We start from the raw sequence: 26,610 nt of genomic DNA on the forward strand, positions 1-26,610 counted from the left end.
TGGTTTATCCAATCCAATCCAATCTATGACTTGTACACTGGCAGCACTGATGAAACATCTGAAATCTGAAACGTCAAAACTATGAATTTACAAACATTGTTTCAAGATTTTAATCCCAGGTAAAATAACAATTATATTATATTTAAAATCATGATTTCGTCATAAATTTCCGCCAAACCAATAGTTTTTTATTTGAACCATATATTTCGCATAATCTCGGCCGTCAGCCTTGAATTGAGAATGTACTAAATCTGTGTTATCTACATGACCTGAAGAAATACAAATCTGTTTAATGTTTCAGTAAATTCGTTGTGCACACTTGCCTGTTGATATTCACAGCCCTGCTAGCGCTGCGACTGGACAATGTCATAACCTGGTCTTATTGGGCTGTGTTTGCCCCAATATGGGCCTGGAAACTCCTGGTGATATTAGGAGCGACGGTGGGCACCTACGTCTGGTGGAGATGTCCCCATTTCAGGTAATAAAGACATTTAAACATAATTTGTAAGATCAGAGCATCTTAAGCTAAAACTTCACCAACAATACTCAGACGAAATAGATATTCAAAAGTAAATAAAATGTTAAAGGAACTAAATTGGCTAACGGTGAAACAGATGTTGACCTTGAACACGATGATATTTGTACACAAAATAGTAAACAACCTGCTGCCCAAATATTTTTCAAATAAAATTGTATACAACAAGGACATACACAAACATAAAACAAGGATGTGCAATGGAATCAGGCTACCAAAAAAGGACAAGGCAAATACTCAGAATAGTATACTATATAAAGGGATGAAATACTACAATGCGCTGCCGAAAAACTTAAAGTCTGCCCCAGTTGGAAAGTTCAAGATGTTGTAACAAATTAATTAGTAATTTGTAAACTTAAATGTACACAAATACGTAAATAAAAAAATAAAATAAAACCAAAAAACACTTTAGCTGCTCAGCTATTGAAACGCCCTCCAAATGATAAGTTCGGTAATTGTTTTGGAATACCGTTTTAAATTATCTCATTAACTCGAAAACTAACTTAACATTAACTCGAAACTACTTATTTAAGACTACTAAAACTTTTACCTCATTTTACAGGGCAGCAAAATTCTTAAACTGATTTACCTCGACATTATCAGTTATAATGATTTATTTTTGGGGTATTATGCCGTATTGCGCTACCTCTCTTTAGCCAATATTTATCAGGGCAGATGTGTGACCCTGTAATGCTGTCCGAAACGTTGGCTAAAGAACGAGGTAGCGCAACATGGCATAATATCCTAAAAATAAATCACTATAATACTTTTGGCCGTGAAAATCTCAAATCAAATCGGACATTATTAATCTTATCTCTGCCGCTGTTGCATATGTCATCCATCAGCGGCTATCCCCGTGGTGAATGTCTCACATAAGATCCATGAAGTTTCTCTAAAATACATACATTGTGTCAATAAAACGCATGGTGGGATAGATTGTGTTGAAAATCATGTTTTATAAAAGTTAAAAAAACTTGGTAAATATACAGAAAGTAGGGACACCCTTATACGCACATTTTGTTTTAAAAACGCTTTGTATCAGTTAGATAATAAGGAGAAGTATTTCAGTTATCGGAAATGAAAAATAATGCATTTTAGTAGCTGTTTTCTTAAAAAAAATGTTAATTTGACGTCTTTTCTTCTGTTCCATGATAAATCCTCAAAATGACAATTCAACATACCTTTAAAAGGTGATATTAAGTAATTAAAGGTGATGACACAAAAACTAGGTTAAATAGTTACATATGTAACCTATTTAACCTAGTTTTTGTTTCATCACTTTTCATAACTTTATAACACTTCTTATAGGTGTGTTGAATTGTCATTTTGATGAGTTATCCGGTCACCCTTTTCTTCACGCCATGTTTTCAAAATAATATCAAAATTGTTTTTTTAGGCTCGTTTTTTTTATTTCTTAATTTAACCTATTTTAGCATCATAGGTTCATCTTTTGGATTAAATAAGAGAAGAAAAAAAACTAACTTAAAACTTTCGCTTCAATAAAAATGGCCGTCCAGCAGACACGTCTTGCGCTATCGTTCACTTGTGCGCTGAACAGCCAACAAAATAGATTAACATTTTACAGCTCATCATATTCCCACATAATATTTTTAATTGACCGGTCGGTGGCCGAGTTGACATCGCGTTTGGTTCCCACCCAGGCGTAGTGTGTTCAATTCCTCGGCTGGCTAAGTCCTCCATCACAACACAAGCAAAATTTTCAGCTTACTGTGGTGGTAGTAGGATATTTTCAAATATTGTCAGGTTATTCGTAACCCGGGAATGTTTGTCTTTCTTTATAAAAAAAAAATTATAAAATTCCACACAATCCTTATTTTTTCTCTATTTCTTATTTTTCTCTATTTTCTGTATATTTACTAAAAACTTTATAAATGACAGAAATTGCATAAATTGTCATGGAGTATTGTTGAATTTGTTTGTATTTCAGATTGGAGGGCGAGGCATATGTCCACTACAAGGCCATGCTGATAAGTTTAGCGCTGCACCTCATCCTGCTGATGTTTGAGCTGCTGGTGTGCGACAAACTCAACTCGGGCCGCCACCTCTGGATCCTAGTCTTCATCCCCCTCATCTTCATCAGCATCGTGTCCATAGCCGTCTGCATCTGGGCGCTCAAACATGACAGAAGCTTTGAGGTTCATTCAGACTATTAACATCTAACACATTATTTCATTTAAATTATATTATGTATTCACACGATGAACTAGGTTACATTAAACACATGCTATAATAATATATATATATATATATATATATATATATATATATATCCCGCTACATTTGTTGCGTCCGACCCCTAAAAACTCCATAGCATTGTAGCGTCCACCGACTTACAGCGTCCGATATACGGACGCTGCAATGTTTTGACGTCAAAATTGGCCAGAATGATGCTTACCCCATGTAGAATCGTATGGCAAAAATTTTTGTGGAAGCAAAAAATCTCTCGGAATGTCTGGAAACGAATATTGAACGTTTGACATTTTGCCGACAGGTTCGCTACACAATGTATATATCGAGCAGTGTATGTTTTTATTCATTTCTACGATCTTGCCGCGTCCACGAAGTAATATAATTTTTGATACATAGCGACGATCTTGCTGCGTCTACGCATTACGTCGATAGTATTGCGTCCTCGAGACCGATTACGAGTAGATATTATTTTATATACATATCAACGGTCGTACTGCATCCACACATTACGTCGATAGTATTGCGTCCCCATGGCCGTTCGCGGGTAGATATTATTTTGAATACATTATGACAGTCTTGCTGCGTCCACGCATTACGTCGATAGTACTGCGTCCCCGTAGCCGCTCATGAGAATATACTATTTTTAACACATAATGACAATCGTGCTGCTTCCATGCATCACGTCGATAGTATTGCGTCCCAGTGAACGATCACGAGTAGATATTATTTTGAATATACGACGACGGTCGAAATAATTTTCAATACATAACGACGATCGTACTGCGTCTACGCATTACGTCGATAGTATTGCGTCCTCGAGACCGATTACGAGTAGATATTATTTAATATACATAACGACGGTCGTGCTGCATCCACGCATTACTTTGATAGTATTGCGTCCCCATGGCCGATCACGCTGAAATATTATTATGAATATATAACGACGGTTTTGCTGCGTCCACACATTATTTCGATAGTACTGCGTCCCGTGGCCATCCACGAGTGCATTGTTATGTATTATTTGAGCGTTTGGTTGAGTAAATCATCAGATTTGGCAACATTGGGTTAATTTACAACGATGCCGCTTGACATTCAGAACTAAGAAGCGTCCTGCGTGGTTTTTAATGCATAACGACGATCGTGCTGCGTCTACGCATTACGTTGGTAGTATTGCGTCCATTCACGAATAGTCATTATTTTTAATACATATCGATGGTAGTGCTATATCCACGCATTACATCGATAGTATTGCGTACCCGTGGCCGATCTAGATAAGGTATTATTTTTAATTAATGAAGACAATATTAGCGAAATTCAATCGAACATTTGAAACGGAAAAATCTGAAAAAGGCGCTGTCACATTTGGGACTCGAACCCAGGACCTTTGGGTTTCCGAGCCGTGACCCTACCAACTGAGATAATGTGTCCCTATCTGATTCGGTCATATTACTAACTTACAGTAATGTAATATACTTCGACTAAGAATTACCAACAGAGTGGAAGTTACTCCCAGTATCGCCCTGGTGTAAGACCACCATTCAGAATTGAAACGTTGCTCCAAGTGGCTTTAGCCGTGTTTAGTAACTAGATCTGAATAGCCATGTACTTCCCCACCTTTCTCTTCCCCATCTCTTCCCCTTCAATATACCCCAATTAGGGATGCCATAGTCTCACTAGCTCCAGACGGGAGCAGTTGGGACTCTTGTGAGATATTCACTATAAAAATAAAACATACTTAATCTTTATTTTCTTAACGCATATTTTTATTTGCTGCTATCTTTATGTATCATTGCAGGATTCAACTCGAACTAAATGCTATCTGGATAGTGTCTTGGATACATTTATCAATTTTTACTTAATATGCAACACCTATTGACTTTTCTTCATGTCTAGGATGATTATTATTTTATATTATATCTCTACACTATGTTTTCAAAACTCGTATGAGCGGAGTTTACACAAACAAACTATTTTACATTGAAATCATTATCGAACGAAGAACGAAACAATATTGTTTTTTGAAGAACATTCGGTGGTAGCGAAACCCGGTCGAAACAAAATATAAAAAATAAAAGTGGTGTTTACAAAGTTATTGTTAAATTATTATTTAATTGCAAAGAAAATCGATTTAAAATTCTCTAATACCACCTCATAACATTTCTTATTGTTTCATATTATTTATTTTATTTCAGGGAAATCAACAGTTTACAATGTGGTTCATTAATACATGTGAAATTTACCAAGAAACCAATTACAGATTTCCTCAATATACTATTCTATTATGTATCCAAAAATTTAAACACTATACTTACAAGAACTAAAAAATACTAAATTTATCGAAGAAAACAAACACTTTGTAGCTTGACATTATACAAAATGAAACAAATACTTTGTTTTAAAAGACTCTATTTTAATTTATATTTCGTTGACCGGTTTGGATTGAACACAAATATTGTGATAAATAAATATAAAGTGGTTTAAAACAAAGTACGGTTTTATTTTGTAAAAAATATAACGTTATTCAATAGGGAGCTTATTATAACATTAGGTTATTATAACATATTATATGTCATTAGTCATTACATAATATAATTACATTTTATGCAGTTTGGTACACGTTTAATACATTTTAAATTGAGTTTTTAAATTTATTTTGGTTACATTGAAGATAGAATCAGAGAGAATGTTATTATACATATGTTGAACATATTCTTCTAAGACAAGCATTTTTATTTGAATTGGTTTTACAGTGTTTTTCTTTAAATAGATTACATGAGCGTGTGTGCCGTGTAGGTACTTTCAAATCAATTCTGCTTAATAAACTCTACATATTATGTTTCTGCGTATCATTTCTTGGTATTATTTATATCTAACCTGTTTTTATTACTTTTATTGTATTTTCTTGTAAGGTTATTAAGAGTTTTTGTAATAATATTTGCAATATAAATATATGTAAAAATATATAGTTGTCCTCTCCTAAGCACAAGCATCTGATTTACCAGAAAAGTGATTGAAATATTACATAATATTATGTAGTGAATATTGTAACGCTAAAGATGTTAAGAAATAGATGTTAAAAAAAATTAAAAAATATTTTTATTTTTAACCTAATGATAGTAATAAGTTTAAATCATTAATTAAAATATTACAATTTGAGGTTGAACTAATTAAGTTAGATATAAAAACAGATATAATTATATTGAATACGTAACGACGGAAGTGCTTCGTCGATGGTATTGTATCCTCGTGACCGATCACGAGTAGATATTATTTTGTATACATAACGACGGCCGTGCTGCGTCCACGCATTACGTCGATAGTATTGCGTCCTCGTGTCAGTTTGCGAATATATACACTGTTATGTATTGTTTGAGCCTTTGGTGAAGCAAAACGGTAGATTTGGCAACATTCAGTTCATTTACAACGATGCCACGTAGCACTCAGAATTAAAAATCACCATGCGCGGGTGGACATTTTTTGTAAGATGGTTTACAGTAGACGGTAAATTGATGTCCCGACCTAAAAAGGTCCGACCGCCTTCTGCAATGGAGCGAACTGGCGAATTATGAAATGATACATTTTTATTCAGGATATCGTTGTAAAAATGATTGTTGCACGCCTGCGCCCAGTAGATACTTTTGTATACAAGATGCAACAAGATATTCATTCAAAATTCTCACTATCAGTAGACAGTTTTTTGTCAGGTCTGGTGTGTTTCTGGATGTCAAAAAAATAAAACATATATATATACATATATTTTTTTATATACCGCACAAGAGTCTCAACCGCTCCCGTCTGGAACAGCGAGACTGTGACATCCCCAATCTGAGTACTAGGGTGAAGGTATTAGGGGGGGGGGGGAAAGATGGGGAAGAGAAATGTAGAAAAGTACCTGGCTATTTATATCTGGTCACCAAACACGGCAAAAGCTTAGAAATAACGTTTCCATTCGGAATGGTGGTCTCACATCAGGGCGATACTGAGAGTATATTTCACTCTGGAACGTGCTGCAAACACACTTTATATTATTTTTAATGTATTAATTGTGAAATAACACAAACAAATAAAAATTTATTTGCGCACGCCGGGTTTGACCGTCAGATTTACGGGCTTCGGATTGCGAGTCGAGAGTCTTACCTCTCAACCACAGATGCTGTAATTAATTAACTAATTCACTATGAACGTGAAAACTTCACTAGAAAAGTAAGAAATATTTTGTGTTGTTTATTTATTTGTTAATTTATTTATTACACCTAATAGACGTTTACATTCTAGTTTAATAGTTGAGTATCGCAGTTATAAATTCTTCAAAATTAAAACAATAGAGAAAACAAAATACGATGAAAAAAAATAAAATGTTACAACAAAAGCGTATAATAAAATAAGATACATTGGTAAAAATGATAAGAAGTCTCACATAAGTAGATATTCAAAATAAACAAAAGATTGCAAAAATTATAGATGTCTATTTGTCTCGATATATAAAAGAATTAAAATAAACAATATTTATATTGATTATTTTTAGGGTGAAATATATCTCCCATATCAGAATAAGTCATGTAATCCTAAGAGGTTTTATAATATAAGGGGCATAACAACGGCTTAAATGTACCTTTTGAAACTCTCAAAACAAATCCAAGAGTCTTAAGGGCATTATATACGGAAGACGTAAAAATTAAATCGACCTTCAAAACGCCATGTAATAAACAAATAATATACACTCGGACGCCAGAATAAATTATTCAGTATGGACGTGAAAACTTTATTAGAATAGTCAGCAATATACGGAAGACGTAACAATTAAATTAGAGTGAACGGACGTGAAACCTATATTAAAAGGAACCTTCAATATACAAAAAATATACACCCGGACGTGAGTATGTACGTGACGCTAGAAATGTATGAAAGTGTAATAAACATCAAAACCTGCATTATTATGAATATTAAAAAAATATGATATTAGCGATTATCGTGAGTAAAACATAGTGCAATATTCACAAAAACAATCTAAAAAAAAGAACTAGAAGTGCTGGACGCCCAAAGACGGATTTACGCACGGACGCAATAAATGTTGTGGGACCTATATATATATATATATATATATATATATATATATATATATATATATCCCGCTACATTTGTTGCGTCCGACCCCTAAAAACTCCATAGCATTGCAGCGTCCACCGACTTACAGCGTCCGATATACGGACGCTGCAATGTTTTGACCTCAAAATTGGCCAGAACGATGCTTACCCCATGTAGAATCGTATGGCAAAAATTTTTGTGGAAGCAAAAAATGTCTCAGAATGTCTGGAAACGAATATTGAACGTTTGACATTTTGCCGACAGGTTCGCTACACGATGTATATATCGAGCAGTGTATGTTTTTATTCATTTCTACGATCTTGCCGCGTCCACGAAGTAATATAATTTTCGATACATAACGACGATCATGCTGCGTCTACGCATTACATCGTTAGTATTGCGTCCTCAAGACCGATTACGAGTAGATATTATTTTATATACATAACGACGGTCGTGCTGCGTCCACGCATTACGTCGATAGTACTGCGTCCCCGTAGCCGCTCATGAGAATATACTATTTTTAACTCATAATGACAATCATGATGCTTCCATGCATCACGTCGATAGTATTGCGTCCCAGTGAACGATCACGAGTAGATATTATTTTGAATATACAACGACGGTCATGCTGCATCCACGCATTACTTTGATAGTATTGCGTCCCCCTGGCCGATCACGTTGAAATATTATTATGAATACATAACGACGGTCTTGCTGCGTCTACGCATTACGTCGATAGTACTGCGTCCTCGTAGCCATTCGGAGTACATTGTTAAATATTATTTGAGCGTTTGGTTGAGTAAATCATCAGATTTGGCAACATTTGGTTAATTTACAACGATGCCGCTTGATACTCAGAACTAAGAATCGTCTTGCGTGGTTTTTAATGCATAACGACGATTTTGCTGCGTCCACGCAATACTTCGATAGTACTGCGTCCCCATGGCCATTCACGAGTACATTTTTATACATTATTTGAGCGTTTGGTTGAGTAAATCATCAGATTTGGCAACGTTGGGTTAATTTACAACGATGCCGCTTGACACTAAGAACTAAGAAGTATCCTGCGTAGTTTTTAATGCATAACGACGATCGTGATGCGTTTACGCATTACGTTGGTAGTATTGCGTCCGTTGTTGTTTTTTTTAAAAGAAAAAGCGTTTTTTTTTGGGAGCGAAACCCGGTCGGCACAAAGTATAAAAAATAAAAGTGGTGTTTACAAAGTTATTGTTTTATTTTAAATTAAATATTGTTGTCAATTAAACAAACAATTTATAAGTTCCCGAATATTATCTGAATATAAAATAAATCTTATAGAATAAAATAAAAACCTCAAGATATGAATTGAAATCTAGCAAGAATATCGTAACACAAATTGTGAGGATTATTATTAATATATTCATAGAATTATAAATATATATTTTATCACACCTTCATAAATGCAATGAAAACTTTAACTTAAATGAAATCAACAAAAAATCAAAATATAGAAGAATACGTGTGTGAAACATACAGCGAATGCACTAAAATCTAGAACAATATAATAAATCTACTAACAATCTTGCACTTAAACATAAGGAGTATAATTTGAAACATGGACGAACTTCTGGTATACCTATGTATTTAACATTATGTCCACAACCAGATTTTTTAATACTATCCGAGGCACACTCGCATGCAATACATAAAAATATACCAAGTATTCCAAAATACTAGTGACATATTGTCACAAATTATCACAAAAATAAAAGTAGTGGAATTGTAGTCGATGCTAAAGAAAAATTTACTGATATCAATGTTAACGAAATACCAATATGTAACGCAAACTGTTTGTCAATTAATGAATCTAAATAATTAGCCAATTAATATAATCGCATGTATCGAATACATAGCTCGTTATACCCTTATAATCCAGTAGGTACCCAAGCGATTCCTTCAGAAACTTGATCAGGGTGCTTAGGCTGTGAACATCTTGGAATAATTATCGATAATAACATCAAATGGAAAATTCAAATAAACTCCACAGTAGACAGAATGAGAAAACTCATCTTTATGTTTTTTAGACTTAGAAATACTGTATCATTAAAAATACTTAAAGGTATTTATTTTGCACTTGCACATTCTACACTACTACAATATGAAATCGTGGTTTGCGGGGGGGGGGGTGCGTATAAATCATACCTACGTCCACTTGTGACAATTCAAAAAATATTAATAAAAATCATATTTAAAAAAGCCATATAACTATCCAACAATAAATGTTTTCCAAGGTTTCCCGGTTCCCCTTCTCACAAAAATTTATGACAAAAATACTCGTACATTAAGAACTTCAATTACATAAAGATTTATTTGATAAAAATAATATTCCATAATTAATTTTAAGCTAAATAATTATTTATATTGGAGGACTAACCGTACCACTAGTTCGAACTACAACAGCAAAACATCATTATTTATTTAACGGTATAAAATTATTCAATAAATTACTCCTGGATATATCTGAGGAAAATTATGACAGTTACAAAAAAAAAACAATTTAAAATTCTCTAATACCACCTAATAAATTTTCTTATTGTTTTAAATTATTTATTTATTTATATTATTTCAGGGAAATCAACAGTTTACAATGTGGTTCATTTATACACGTGTAATTTACCTAACTGAGAAACCAATTGCAGATTTCCGCAATATTCTATTCTATTATGTATGTAAAAATTTAAAAACTATACTTACAAGAACTAAAAAATATTAAATTTATCGAAGAAAGCAAACACTTAGTGGCTTGACATTATACAAAATGAAACAAATACTTTGTTTTAAACCACTTTATTTTTATTTATATTTCGTCGACCGGTTTGGATTGAACCCAAATATTGTATAAAATAAATATAAAGTGGTTTAAAACATAGTATTGTTTCATTTTGTAAAAAATATAACGTTATTCAAGAGGGAGATTATTATAACATGAGATTATTTTAACTGGAGATTATTATAACAGGAGATTATTAAAACAGAAGATTATTATAACGTAATACTACATAATATATGTCATTACATAATATAATAACATTTTATGCAGTTTGGTACACGTTTAATACATTTTTAATATAGTTTTTATATTTATTTTGGTTACATCGAAGATAGAATCAGAGAGAATGTTATTATACATATGTTGAACATATTCTTCTAAGACAAGCATTTTTATTTTACTAGATTACATGAGCGTGTGTGCCGTGTAGGTACTTTCAAATCAATTCTGCTTAATAAACTCCACATATTATGTTTCTGCTTATCATTCCTTGGTATTATTTATAACTAACCTGTTTTTATTACTTTTATTGTATTTTCTTGTAAGGCTATTAATAGTTTTTGTAATAATATTTGCAATATAAATATGTAAAAATATATTGTTGTCCTCTCCTAAGCACAAGCATCTTACTTATCAGAAAAGTGATTTAAATATTATTTAATATTATGTTGTAAATATTGTAACACTAAAGATGTTAAGAAATAAAAATAAAAAAAAATATTTTTATTTTGAACTTAATGGTATTAATAAGTTTAACTCATTAATTAAAATATTGCAATTTGAGGTTGGACTAATTAAGTTAAATATAAAAACAGATATTATTATATTGAATACGTAACGACAGAAGTTCTGCGTCGATGGTATTGTATCCTCGTGACCAATCACGAGTAGATATTATTTTGTATACATAACGACGGCCGTGCTGCGTCCACGCATTTCGTCGATAGTATTGCGTCCCCATGGCCGTTGGCGAATTTGTACATTTTTATGTATTGTTTGAGTCCTTGGTGAAGCAAAACCCCAGATTTGGCAACATTCAGTTCATTTACAACGTTGCCACTTAGCACTCAGAACTAAAAAGCGCCTTGCGCGGGTGGACATTTTTGTAAGATGGTTTACAGTGGACGGTAAATTGATATCCCGACCTAAAAATGTCCGACCGCCCTCTGCAATGGAGCGAACTGGCGCGTTGTGAAATGATACATTTTTACTAAGGATATCGTTGTAAAAAAAATTGTCGCACGCCTGCGCCCAGTAGGTACGTTTGTATACAAGGTGCAACAAGATATTCATTAAAACTTCTCACTATCAATAGACAGTTTGTTGTCAGGTCTGGTGTGTTTCTGGATGTCAAAAAAATAAAACATAAATATATATACATATATTTTTTATATACCGCACAAGAGTCTCAACCGCTCCCGTCTGGAACAGCGAGACTGTGGCATCTCCAATCTGAGTACTAGGGTGAAGGTATTGGGGAGGGGAAGAAGATGAGGAAGAGAAATGTAGAAAAGTACCTGGCTATTTATATCTGGTCACTAAACACGGCAAAAGCTTGGAAATAACGTTTCCATTCGGAATGGTGGTCACACACCAGGGCGATACTGAGAGTATATTTCACTCTGGAACGTGCTGCAAACACACTTTATATTATGTTTAATGTATTAATTGTGAAATAACACAAACAAATAAAAATTTATTTGCGCACGCCGGGTTTGACCGTCAGATTACGGGCTTCGGATTGCGAGTCGAGAGTCTTATCTCTCAGCCACAGAAGCTGTAATTAATTAATTAATTCACTATGAACGTGAAAACTTCACTAGAAAAGTAAGAAATATTTTGTGTTGTTTATTTATTTGTTAATTTATTTATTACACCTAATAGACGTTTACATTCTAGTTTAATAGTTGAGTATCGCAGTTATTATAAATTCTTCAAAATTAAAACAATAGAGAAAAAAAAAATAGAATGAAAAAAAAAATGTTACAACAAAAGCGTATAATAAAATAAGATACATTGGTAAAAATGATAAGAAGTCTCACATAAGTAGATATTCAAAATAAAGAAAAGATTGCAAAAATTATACATATCTATTTGTCTCGATATATAAAAGAATTAAAATAAACAATATTTATATTAATTATTTTTAAGGTGAAATATATCTCCCATATCAGAATAAGTCATGTAATCCTAAGGGGTTTAATAATATAAGGGGCATAACAACGGCCTAAATTTACCTTTTGAAACTCTCAAAACAAATCCAAGAGTCTTAAGGGCCGTATATACGGAAGACGTAAAAATTAAATCGACCTTCAAAACGCCATGTAACAAACAAATAATATACACTCGGACGCAAGAATATATTATTCAGTATGGACGTGAAACCTTTATTAGAATAGTCAGCAATATACGGCAGACGTAACAATTAAATTAGAGTGAACGGACGTGAAACCTATATTAAAAGGAACCTTCAATATACAAAAAATATACACCCGGACGTGAGTATGTACGTGACGCTAGAAATGTATGAGAGTGTAGTAAACATCAAAACCTGCATTATTATGAATATTAAAAAAATATGATATTAGCGATTATCGTGAATAAAACATAGTGCAATATTCACAAAAACAATCTAAAAAAAAGAACTAGAAGTGCTGGACGCCCAAAGACGGATTTACGCACGGACGCAATAAATGTTGTGGGACCTATATATATATAAACTTCCGATTTAGTTGTCCGGGTTAAGTCTTCCCCAAAGGAAAAACTTAACCCTTCCACTCACTTTTCCACAAATGATCAGCTAGTCAATCAACACTATGTAAGTGCATTATATAAGTAAAATAAATACAAAACAATACAAGAACAACAACACGTCAAATCACCAGATATCAAATGGGAAAAAAAAATTCACCGTCTCCAGATATTTTCATATCAGAGGGTTCGGCTCGGTAGAACTTCTAACAGGGCCTATAAATCCTACTGATCCCTCAATATAAATATTTAAAAAATCTTTTGTTATCCTACATGTATTAAAAATGACCGACTTTTGCATCTTTATATATAATTTTTTTGATAGATCTAATACGCCTAAATTTTTAATTAAAGAGCTAGGTATAATGCCAGTAGCCGAAATAACGAATGGTAATATTTTTATAGTCTGAGAATGCCAAATTCTTTTTATTTCATTTCCTAAATCTGTGTATTTTCTTATTTTTTCACTAACAGATTTTTGAATATTACAGGAATTTGGAATAGCAACATCAATGATATAAGTTATTTTTTTAATTTTGTCATGTAAAACTATATCGGGTCTATTATGACTAATCGCTCGGTCTGTTAGTATAGTTTTATCATAATATATTTTATAAAATTCGTTTTCTAAAAATGAATTTGGTTCGTATTCATAATATGGTACTACATTACGGCAGTCAATCAAGTTATGTTTAATTACCAAATTTTGGTGAATTATTTTTAAAACTTGATTGTGCCTAAATGTATACTCGGACGGTGCTAATATAGAACATCCCGATATAATATGTTCTATAGTTTCCGGAAAAGCCAAACATTTTCTACACAAATCATCAATTTGATTTGTATCTTTGATTATATGCTTTCTATAATTTTTAGTATTAATGACTCTATCCTGAATTGCAAGCATAAATCCTTCTATTTCTGCGCTCAACTCTCCAATACTCAACCATTTGTTTGACTTAATTTTGTCAACATACGTTTGGTTGAGATAATTGAAGTGTTTTGCGTGTAAAATTTTATTTGACCAGGAATCTAATAATTCCTGGTTGGGATTTATAAAAATGTTGGCATTCTCATCGTATAAATTTAAAGGTGTAATATTTCTATCTGCCTTGCAAATTATTTTGTGCATTTCTGAGCAATGAGCTTTCCTATGGAAAAAAGTTCTTAGCATTTCTACCTGATTATGTTTCAAAGAAGTTATTTTGACTATACCTCTACCTCCTAAATTTCTAGGTAAATTAACTCGTTCTATAGCTGAATTTGGATGATGGCAATTAAACTTTGTTAGCGTAGTTCTAATTAATCTTTCTAAGTTATCTAAATCTGTATTAGACCATTTAATTATGCCAAATGAGTACGTTAATAGAGGTATTGCCCAAGTATTTATTGCTTTTACAAAATTTTTAGCAGATAGATTGCATTTTAAAATTTTCCTTATCCTAGTTTGAAATTTAATCCTAATATCATTTTTAATACTACTATGGTCTAATCTATTTGATTGTGGGTATCCTAAATACTTATAAACCTCATCCCTTTTCATACTAGTAATTTGGAAATTTCTAAATATACTCTCGTCCCCATCTACAATTTTGCCTTTTTCTATATGGATCGTTCTACATTTATCTATACCAAATGTCATTTTGATATCATCTGAAAAGTTTTTAACTACCTCGATCATTTTCTCTAAATTTTGTTCAGAATTCGAAAATAATTTTATATCATCCATAAATAATAAATGCGAAATTGTACTACTCTCCCTTGTATTACCCTTAACTTTTATTCCAAACTTGCTTTTAATTAACATTTTAGATAGAGGATTCAATGCTAAGCAAAACCAAAGAGGACTCAATGAGTCTCCTTGAAAAATCCCTCTTTTAATTGAAATGCCCGGTATTACTATTTTCTTACCTTTTAAATTGATAAGTAAATTGGTATTCCAAAAGGACATAATATTTTCCAAAAAGCTAATAATAATGGGGTTAATTTTATATATTTTTAATACTTTGATCAGCCACGAGTGCGGGACACTATCGAAAGCCTTTTGGTAGTCTATATAGCAAGTATGTAAATTACGTTTTCGAGTTTGAATCTGTTTTAGAATTACAGAATCGATAACTAATTGTTCTTTACATCCCATATGTTTTCTGCGACAACCTTTTTGTTGTTCAACAACCTTTTTGTTGTTTATATATATATTATTATTACTATGTATTTGTAATGCTAGAAGTGCCTGTGTTCGATTTTGGTAATTCGAGTAAGGTATCAGAAAGTCCTTTAAATCTCTTATTTCAAAAATTCGGTTTAGTTGTACTTGCACAGGGATAAATTGATTTTGGTTAACTATAGTTGATTTGACCAAACTACGCATCCCTATTATTCTTTCCAACTATCTATTCCCAACCTAAGGCTCCGTAGTAAGCGTTCAAAAAGAAGAAGAAGATGGGTTGAAAGGGAGATATGTATATATAATGTTAGAGTGAATGCGCCATTATTTATCAAATTATGCTGTAATTAATTGGCTTTAGTGAAAACATTTAATATAGCATGACTTATTTAAAATAAAGCAAAATTCTCTACAAATGTCTTAAGTGGCATTTAAAGAAACACTTTGAATTTTTTCATTCCTAAAGCATGTCAAATAACAGAACTAAGCGTGTTTTTAATAGTTTTTGGAGCATGCTGTGTGATTTTTTTCTATCGAGGAAATTTAATATAATTAGTTTTCAACTCGTCAAATGTGTATAGATTATCTTAGAAAATAACATATATTTTTGTTAGACATTAAGAATTCAAAGTGTTCAAGGGAATTAGTAATCATGCATGTATCACTTCTTATGATGTGAACAAGATATCGATAACCTTTCGAGTAGCTCGAATAGACATATAGATAGATAGATAGACAATTTGAATAGGGACTTTCTTTTTAGAACAATTTATTTTCATGACCCAGATTTAGCTTGATTAATCTCTACAAATCCATATAGATACGATGGCACAATAAAAAAAACTCATTATATACTATTTTTATCAATACATAAACACATTATCTAGTAAGACAGTAAAATTTACAAAAAAATATTTTTGCAAACAACAAATAAGTTGATACGAAAATAGAATCAGCTGGCGTTTGGTAAAAATTGTTAGTCATCTTACCAAGAGTCAAGGTATTTTTGTATACCTAATGAACTCTGACAAAAGTTTTGTGGGTCGCAGTTTGTCTATACCAGACTGGTACATACATGAGCTACTAGCATATCCGCCATGCCTCTATTTTAAGGTATTTTGAACCTTAGAAGTGCTCCTAGCATATTAAAATATATTTTATTTGCTTGGCAAGGAAATAATGTATTATAATATTTATCCTTTTTTTAAGTCACTTGAAAAGATAATTATTTTATCTGTGAAAGAGCTTGGCATTTCTAGGGTTAAGTTGACATTGGGGATAAAACTCCGATCGAAAATTGGAACCGAAATATTGTTGCCTAACTATATCCACCAATGAAAAACTCTGAAAGTCTATGGAATAAACTGTTGAAAGGTGAGGCTGGCTGAGTGGAACATTTATGGTTGTTTGATATTTTGATCTCGACTATGCCGTTCTCTTATAGTTTGACAGATTTCAATATATTGTTTATCCAATATTAGCGAGATGTCCAAGGCCAAGTGGTTCGTTCCTGTCATGAGGTAATATTTTGACATTTCAAATTTAAGATTTTTATTTTTTTTAGTGTAATAAGTAGGCTCAGAATGAGAATTGTACTGTCTATATATTGGCATATCTATGGTTAAATAGAGGACCAATTTGTTTCATACAAAAAAGCCCGAAGACAACGATCTGCTGTTTGACCTCATCTTCGCGACTTTCGTGTATAGGTGATCCATGAAGTTTCTATAAAGAACATTCCGCGTGGTGGGATAGATCGCATTGTAAACGTTAACAACTTAAATAACATTTGAATGTTTGAATTTTCAGCTGGAACTCTTCTGCGCTGTCAACATCCTGCAATTTATCTTCCTAGCACTGAAGTTGGATGGATTTATTTCATGGACTTGGGAAGTTGTGTTTGTACCTTTCTGGATATTGATGTGTTTGAGCTTAGTTGGTAAGTTTCATTTTTAGACATTTTTTCCAGTGAAAAATTAAATTCGTTAATCTTTATAATGTAGGAAGTTTTGTTGTAAGCAATAACTGCACACGGCCCTTTTTAACTAACTCACTATAAATACGAATGTAAAATATTGTATATCCACTGGAGTGATTTTCCGGCATATTTTGCCATTTTGCAAAAATGTTTTGAAAGATCGCTTGTCATACTGTGCCATATTTATAGAACCTAAAAATATGGGATGAACGGCGAAATCTAAGTGGATTCGTTGGCTTTGAGCTGCAGTAAGCAGTTCCATATTTTTCATATTAATATTTTGAGGAATGGTATTAATCAAATAATATGACACCAATCGATCCAGTGGTTATGTGTACTTTATCAAGAAGACAAAATCTCTACCTTCAAAGTATTCAAAAGAAATTTTATTTTAGTGAAAAACCATTTGTAATTTATGAAATCTTGAAGGTATCACAGGGAAAACAAAATTTATAAAAAGTTAGGTCAAACTAATTTTACCGAAGAATTCACCGAGCGAAACCCATGTATCATATTTGCGATAGCCATATATACGTGGTGCATTTTGTGTAAATCTCATATATGATACTGTGGCGTCTTTTGGGTTAACGATGCTTTGTCATTTTAGGTGTCTTGTATAGCATAATCTTTGCTGGAATTCTGTTGAGGACTCCGGAAGTGAACATCCACCAGCGAAGGACGAGCTTCAACACGGCGCTTGCGTACACCTTCACTGTTGTGCCTATACTCATATTTCAGGTTGGTTCATTCAGTTGCAAAAAAGTTTTAAAGGAAAGTGACTAAACAGAACAGTAGCAAAATAGAACACTGAAGAAAAGAGAAAATATAAATTCATAACATCATAACCTAACCTATTATTTTATTGTGTTCTGTTTTGTGCGGTTACCGACACACCCAAAACTAAATCTGTATAACTTACAGTATTTTCATGTTTTGAGAAAACTGCTATTGTCTCATGAAAAATGTGACTTTGATTTATGACATTTTTCTTCCGTACCAGAGTTATATTACATACAAATGCCACAGATCCTGCTTAAATCTTAAATAATTCTCCATGTTTTGTGTTGTTCCTGCAGGTGCTCTTAGCCAATAAATTAGACGATGGATTGTCGCTGTCGTTCATTGTCGTTGTGAGCCCTCTATTTATCAGTTACGCCACTCTCATCCTGATGTCGTTTGGTGCTAAAGGCGGCAACCGATGTAAGTCCAATTATTTATTTTTCACTGACTTTCAAACATACAAAAAAACATCCACGTTCTGTCGTACAATCACAAATAAATAATACAGAGTTACTTCACCATCCTCTCGATAGCTTACCCATAGGATAACGTATATTTATGATTTTTTATTTATAATTATAAAGTCTGACGAATATATTGTATGAGTTGATAAGAGTTTTATACCTACTGCAAATTTTTATTTGTTCATTTATTAATATTCGTTATCCTACGGATAAGCTATCAAGAGTATGGTGAAATACCCCCACAATGGAATATACAGGGTGTCATAAATTCCTTTTTTCAAACTTCCGATTTTTTTTTATTTTTATATTTTTTAATTTCATTAACTGCCGTGTATCGACCAGTGATTTTCGTGCAGGAGTCTCAACACTCAAGGACGTCACCACAACTTGTTGTATTGTCGAGCGAGTTGTTCAAATCTGCATCAGAATTCGCTCATTGGAATGTGCTACCAGCTGTCTAAATATGCTAGATGACAAAATCGATATATTCTTTGAAATCTACAGTGTGTTTCCAAGATTTTTGACACTATAGTGAAACTCGTTTAAGAAGTTCCCACTTAAGAAGTTTTCATGCTTGGTGATGATCTGGCTTGTAAGCCACACAGACCATCAGGGAATAATTATTTCCCTATGAAAAAATGGGTTGATTACAAAATTCACTCTGCAAGAAACGTAACAAATTATAATCCAGCCACCAAATACATAAAAACAGAAGACTCACCGAATATATCACTCGCATTGAGTTTGGCAGCGATTCCTTAATCTCCAAATTCGACAGCGGACGGCAATCAGCACAATAACACTTGCATTCGCACCATGAACAAATAATCTGTCACGACCAGCTCTCAAGAGAGTAGATTTAGAATAATATTGAATATTGTAATTGTTTAATATTGTAATAAAAGTACTATCACTTACTTGTGACAAAAATATTTAAACTCAGAAGATGACAATCAGGACTAGTGGTGCCCTCTCTTGTCAAACAATATAATTCGGATGAATCCAGCTGCCTAATGCATATTTACTGTAATTCATTATCACTTACCTGCAGAGCAAAATCTATACAAAACTGACCAGAGATGTCTATTCTGTCCACTATTTTTAATTTTAATTTTCAAATTTTATTTCAAACTAATTTTAAGTCTACTGCTTCTCCAATGCTTAAGGTCTCTTGAAGACTGAATTTGCGAAATTTCCCAATTTATCCCACATATAAAAAAATAATAATAATCCCTGCTTAAGAAGTTTTTTTTTCCGGTCCCTTGGAAAACTTCTTAAGAGAGTTTCATGGCACATACAAAATGTATCATTGGTACTTTTAAAACCAATTAGGTAATGTTGTAAAATTGTGTAGACGAATATAATAAATAATTATGCATTGTTGACCGTGACGAATATAATAAATAATTATGCATTGTTGACCGTGTTATATAAAAATCGTATGAAAAAATACTGTTTTAGGACAGAATTGATTATTATTTAAATATGAATGTTTTATTTTCTAGGGTGGTTTGGAATGCGCAAAGACTTCTGTCAGTTTTTACTTTCGGTATTCCCGCTGCTGCAAGAGTATGCCAACATTGCGTACAACAACGACAACAATCAGCAAAGTGGCTTAAATCCACGAGGGGCGAGTAACCAGACGGCGGGAGATGGCCCCCAGAATCCCAATTCCGGGGACCAGTTCAGAGAAAACAGAGATACAAGATCCAAAGAGAAACTCTGTAAAAAGTCTTCGAAAAACCAAAAGAAAAATGAACTCTTAAAGCCTGTTGTGCCAATCATAAGCATAGATATACCCGATTGAACTGATTTTATTAATCATGGAAATTTATCCATTGTTGACCATTGCTCTTAATCTTCCTGTTACCAAACTTAAAAAAACTTCCTTCCGATCACACGCCAGCGTCAAATATTTCAGTTATTTACACATTTCTAGAAATTTTTAGATAAACAGTCAATTTTTAAATAAATCAATTATTTATAATTAGACTTTAAAAAATCAGCCATCTTTTTAGTTAGAATTATTTATTAGTCACATTTTTCTTACCTTTGTTTGTAATTTTTTGATTGTTTCCTGCAAACTTTTTTGATGACATTTTATGAAATTAATAATTGATGAAATAATTGTAAAAATATATAGCTGAAATTGAAGTCTTGTATTGTGTAAGCTTACGGCGATACTAAAGATCAAAACGTTTGGTAACGTAATGTGCCATCTTGGGTACTGGAAGGTTAATGTGTGAAATGTCGATCTGGGAGTAAATCTATATTCCTATTGACAGGAGTGCACTTGTTAAAACTATCAATGAACACTGTTCACTATTCAATAAATTATTCTCTAGTACCTAATGTATATCATAACTTTTTTCTATGTAATATTATGATTGGGAAGCTTTGTAACTTTGCTGCGCTTGTTTCAGTCTACCGGTTATAAAGTTTTTTAAACGTAACGTTACTATTGAATTTTATTACGTGAAGGCGATATAGTTGTAAACGTCACTAAGCAAAGTGGTAGATACTCCTGGTAAAAGACCACAGTTCAGAATCGAAACGTTGCTTGAAATGGCTTTAGCCGTGTTTGGTGCCCAGATCTGAACAGCCGGATACTTCCCCACCTTCCTCTGCCCATCTCCTTCACCTCCCCAGGCCCTTAAGCCTCCAAACATACCCCAGTAGGGGATGCAATAGACCCACTGGCACTGGTTAGTTGAGCGCAGTTAGGACTTTTGTGCGGTATTCACATAAAAAATTATATTCAGTTTATTATTATATATTAATTATTTTCCTAAAATGTTGTTCATTAGATAACTTTTTAATTTTTAATTCAACAGTCACAAAAAGAATAGTATTTAAACACTTAGCCAATTAAATTAGATGTTACATAAAATTGTGATATTTTCAATGTTTCAGAGAAAAAAAACTACACACATATTATATTATTAACCTTTGGAAATTGTTCTACTACGATGAAAAAATTAATTTTTCAGATTTACTAATCGCTTCTAATGTTGCAAAATTAAACTTAATCGGTAATCAAATGAATTCATATCACTGTTAAAATATTATTAGCATCTAATTAAATATATCAATTCATTCTCACGTTGGATTATCCATAATACTAATAGAAGTCAGTTTAACATGATTGCAAATCAATATTATTATTAGTGGTTGTCATTTTAAAGTAAATAATCTGGTGTTATATTTTTTTCTAATTTATTATTAGGTTAAATTTTTTTATTAAAGTTGCAGTGATTTACAAAGAAACGATGTAGTAAAGGTCTAAGATAGGCCGCTACTACCAATCAAACTGAGCTAAGTAATTAAGAAAAACAAAATCTCCATTTCATTTGTCATATGCATTCTAGCTTGTTAAGCAATTTGTAATCCTTCAGTAAGTCTTTTACAAAGATTAATTTTTCAGATAACTTCATAGCGTTCATTGAGTTTTTATTGGTGAGAGCGGTTAATAGTGCTAATCCTTCTATAAGACAACTTGTCTCTTAAACTGAATTCTGCCTCAAGTTAAAGCTTTTAACAAGTGGCGGCTTGTGACTTTTGGTGTACTAGAGTGCTTATATTACAAGAAATGGCTATGTTGTTGTAGCTGAAAACTATTTTTTGTTTATATTTCTAAAATTCGATTTATTTATAATATTAGCACTCTAGTACACCCAAAAGTCACGAGCCGCCACTGCTTTTAATTAGACACTCAGTAAAATTTATCAAACTTCATATCACATTCTTTTGAATCTTAACATTTGTACCGTGGTGTTTCATTATAACATATACATATTAAGGCGATGCACTACGTCGTGTAATATTTTAAATCGAGCCGCTATCAATAACACCCCTTACGTAGATGGCGATAAGGTTTAAATTCCCGCTTAACACCATCCGCCTGTTTTGATTTATGCAAGAAAAAAACATGGCCAAAAAGTGCCTTTTATTTTATTTTGTGGATGTTCAGGCATAAATATTTAATTTTTTTTCCTATCATTTTATAAACAACTTAATTTGCCACATTATACAATAAAATCATAACCGAAAATGGGTTCGTAAGTAGGAGATTTTGAACTTTAAAGCAGTTTCCATGGGCCTTATACATTATTTTTTCTGGGCTTATAAAAAGACTTATCTAAAAAATACTCGATTATTTCAAAGGCCAAGATGTATTCTACTCACAGTATTTAATTAAAGCATCTGAAACATTTCTAGGCGACCAAATTTTCAAACCAAAAACACATGTTTTTGCATTACTACGTAGTGCATCGCCTTAATACCTAATATTTATACAATGCTCAGTCAGCATAAAGTCAATTCTTACCTTTTTTTATGTAATTAATTCATTTTTCTCACAATAAAACCATTTTTTTTTTAGATTTCCAAGTCACAGTTTGCTTTAATCCATAAGCTGCTCAAATAATCCCGCCAAACTAGTTTTTTTTCCTAATTTTTGTCAGAAAAATTCATCCGTTAATCCATTGTTGATGTTTACAAGAAGACCAGTCACTTAGCATATTCACTTTTTACACAAAAACGATGATGCGAACCACTGCTTACGGGTAAATATTCGCAATTGAACATCAAAATCATTAATGAACTGTTAGATTATAACATTTGTGATAAAAAAAAAATTAAAAAAAAACAATGTACAATTGAGAATATATTATAGCATATTTGTTTATATGATGCAGATAGTGGGATTAAGTAAAAAGTAGAATTAATGATTTGTAAATTAAGTCAATGAATTCCATTACTGTGCTGATTATAATTAATTATTGATGGATATAGGTTATGCTGTCTATATACGGCAAATAGAATCTCATTGTTTATAGACTATTCAATAGGTTTTTTCTTGTGGAACTGTATTTCATACTTCAGAATATGTACAAGTATGAAAAGATACAAACTAGCTATTATTTTATCATTTTTTTTTGCTGACATGCTCTGCCCAATTCGTATCTCAAATCGCTGTCTCAATAGCAAAATGGTGCTTGTGCAAAAATTAAATTTTTGGAATGTTTGGGGTAATTCTCATTTTTGGGTTGAAGCATTAACTGCCAAAATCATGTACCTCATGATTTTGGCAGTTAATGCTTCAACCCGAAAATTTATTACCAAAAATTTATTACCCCAATTTATCTCATGTTACATCAGATTATCTTAAATCTTATTTAATGTTATTTGCTGAATGGTACAAAGCTTCAGAAGCCACCCACGCGTTGCAGTTTCAATCCTCTGCTAGCCATGTCCTCCATGTAAATTCCAAAGAGGGTATTGCAACTTCGTGACGCAAATGCACTTTTATCAATTTTGAAGAGTAAAAAATATATGAAAAAAACTGAATTCTTAACTCTTCTACAAATATGTACCCTAGTACTCTTTTGCTTTTGTGCTGACGGAAATCACTGTTTTTGATTAATTCTGAGCCTGAAGGTCTATTCACCTCTACCGGCACAGCGTGTGACATACACGGCATAGACGCGAGTAAAATGGCACCTCAACAACAGCTGATTATGACACTTCGTGGGCGAAGTCCAGTTGGTATGAAGAATTTGTTTTAATTTGAATTTAAATCTTGTTCATTGACGTTATTTTTAATGTGGTTTTGTATAAAGTCATGGGAATACTTGATTTGATTTAAGCAACTGGATTAACAGGGTTCTGTTTTTATTATGTAACCTAATTTTATCTTTATTCTACTAGGTTATTTGGCAGAATAGTGCAAATTTTGCTTAGATTATAAAAATGTAAAAGTTTTAATAGATATTTTGCAAATCGGTGGTAAATAATATTACTGCTGTAACTCTCTCACTAATCCGCCACTCCGAAAATCGGGCAAGTGTCCAATTAGTGAATGCTGCGGATTATATTGCATTCGTATTAGCGACGAGTCTTTCGTGAGCGAACCGCACAATTGAGTTAGTCTTTGTGATAAGCCGTATTAGTATGACTCCCGGTAAACCGTGCCACTGCTCAATTAAACGCTTACTCTTTTTTATCATAGCACCATTAAAATTATATGAGTATTAATTGTCACTACATACTCAGAGACGTGAATGACATCTCAGTTTGATATCTGGACTTGAACACCCATCTACTAACTACCTTGCATCTTATTCCATCGCTAATACATACATATTTCTTAAAATTTCAATTTTTTATTTAAATTTAAGGTGTCATGTTTACGATTGCGAGAAGACTCCATTTTGTAAACTTATTCAAACAATTAGAGGCACACGGCGAAGTACTGAATTTGACATAATACGAATTATTGGGCTCAATTTTGTGCTTTCAACTAGTCGAAATAACTACAGATTACAGTAGTTGTCAAATAATCGAACGGTGGTTTACTGAGAGTGGATTACTCTTTACATTTGTAAAGAATCAGTGGGTATATTATTTCAAGTTGATTTATCTGACCTAAGTGGTACCTATCGTTGGCTGAGAAAAGCCGTTAGCAACAAAATCAGATACCGAAACTTTCCTACCTATGCTTCCTTATAAGCCTTCTGGCATACTTTAATTAACATCTTCGGTTTCCAGTTTTGTCTATGCTTGCTCCGACAGTTCTATTATTGGGCCATCAGCTCAACTCATCTATGGACGACCCCTGTATCTTTCCTCCAATCTTTTTGTGACTACGATGATTTGTCAATGTTTTTTTATTTATTTATTTTTACTCAAACCTGACTCTGTGGGCTTTTTCGTAAGACAAACTTCTAAACAATGTTCGTTTAGGGTTTAGTTTATTTAATATTAGAATGACATTTAATTAATCTACTGTTTATTTTGTAGAATTTTGGTAAATTCATCTCTTGTTTACGATATTAATTAAATTAAGAATGCTTTCAAAATAAATTTGCTAATTTTTCATTGTCACTATTGTGATTTAGAACATCCAAATGAAGTTTTCATTTCTTTCATTGTAATATATTAGAAGTGTTCAAATAATATTTCAATTGATCAACCAATAGTTGTAACTAACCAATTTAGAATAAGATGAAGTTTTCCAATGATCATTGTTGGTGTTCAGTGAAAGGTTGTTGACTTAAATAAAATTGTTATAAAATAAGGTAGTAGTTTTATTTACATATGTTTGATGTCTTTCATGGTACTGAATTGGTGGGAATTCTATCCTTGTTCTATTGGAATTTCAATGGAAGATACTCCGATAATGCAAATGATCCCTTCGACACCGGTGCACAGTCAAGAAACATGCCAAACATTCGTAGACGGTTGACATTTTGTCACATAAAAACGGGTTGCTTCTACAATTTGTTCTTGTGATGATTTGTGTTTTCTTCCTCCTACAACATGGATCTCTTCGATACACAAGTTCACTCCTACCTTTACAAAGCATCCCCAAAGATGAGGTAGATGATTACCTTAGGGACCTCCTGTGAGGAGTTAATTCAAAAAAATATATATATTGGTTTTCCAATAAGTGGTGTTATTTTGATATTCAATCGTAAAAGATCAATGGTTTCGTTGCTTGTGTGGCATGTAGCGCCGTCTTGTTGAAAGTAAACGTTGTCCAGATCAATACCATCCAATTCCGGCCATAAAAAATCATTAATCATCTCTCAATAGCGCAATCCATTCACCGTAACTGTTGCTCCAGCCTCATTTTCGAAAAAGTAAGATCCAATGACTCCGCCGGACCATAAACTGCACCAAACAATCGCATGTTGAGGATAGAGAGGCTTTTCAACAATAACTCTTGGGTTTTTCGAGCCCCAGATGCGACAATTTTGCTTGTTGACGAAGCCACCGAGGTGGAAATGGGCCTCATCACTCAAGATGATATGCATTTGATTCACTCAA

General features: G+C 32.7%; 1 protein-coding gene across 1 annotated transcript; it reads left to right on the top strand.

Moving 5' to 3' along the window:
- LOC149415492 (transmembrane protein 185B) lies at positions 1–25,766 on the top strand. The gene is made up of 7 exons (XM_089642675.1): positions 1–119; positions 302–478; positions 2,484–2,691; positions 17,368–17,497; positions 18,144–18,274; positions 18,613–18,736; positions 20,286–25,766. The coding sequence occupies exons 1-7, from the start codon at positions 82–84 to the stop codon at positions 20,585–20,587; spliced, it is 1,110 nt and encodes a 369-aa protein (XP_089498801.1). The 5' UTR covers positions 1–81; the 3' UTR covers positions 20,588–25,766.
- Positions 25,767–26,610: the final 844 nt, after the last annotated feature.

Source organism: Hesperophylax consimilis, chromosome 18, assembly GCF_061612785.1.
Source record: "Hesperophylax consimilis isolate HC1 chromosome 18, BYU_Hcon_1.0, whole genome shotgun sequence".
NCBI classification, from domain to species: Eukaryota; Metazoa; Arthropoda; class Insecta; order Trichoptera; family Limnephilidae; genus Hesperophylax; species Hesperophylax consimilis.

Excerpts from the sequence above, each read along its gene's own strand:
- LOC149415492 (XM_089642675.1), top strand. The coding sequence starts at position 82 with ATGAATTTACAAACATTGTTTCAAGATTTTAATCCCAG. Across the intron at positions 18,275-18,612 it reads TGCCTATACTCATATTTCAG|GTGCTCTTAGCCAATAAATT; the intron begins GTTGGTTCATTC and ends TTGTTCCTGCAG. Across the intron at positions 18,737-20,285 it reads TGCTAAAGGCGGCAACCGAT|GGTGGTTTGGAATGCGCAAA; the intron begins GTAAGTCCAATT and ends TTTATTTTCTAG.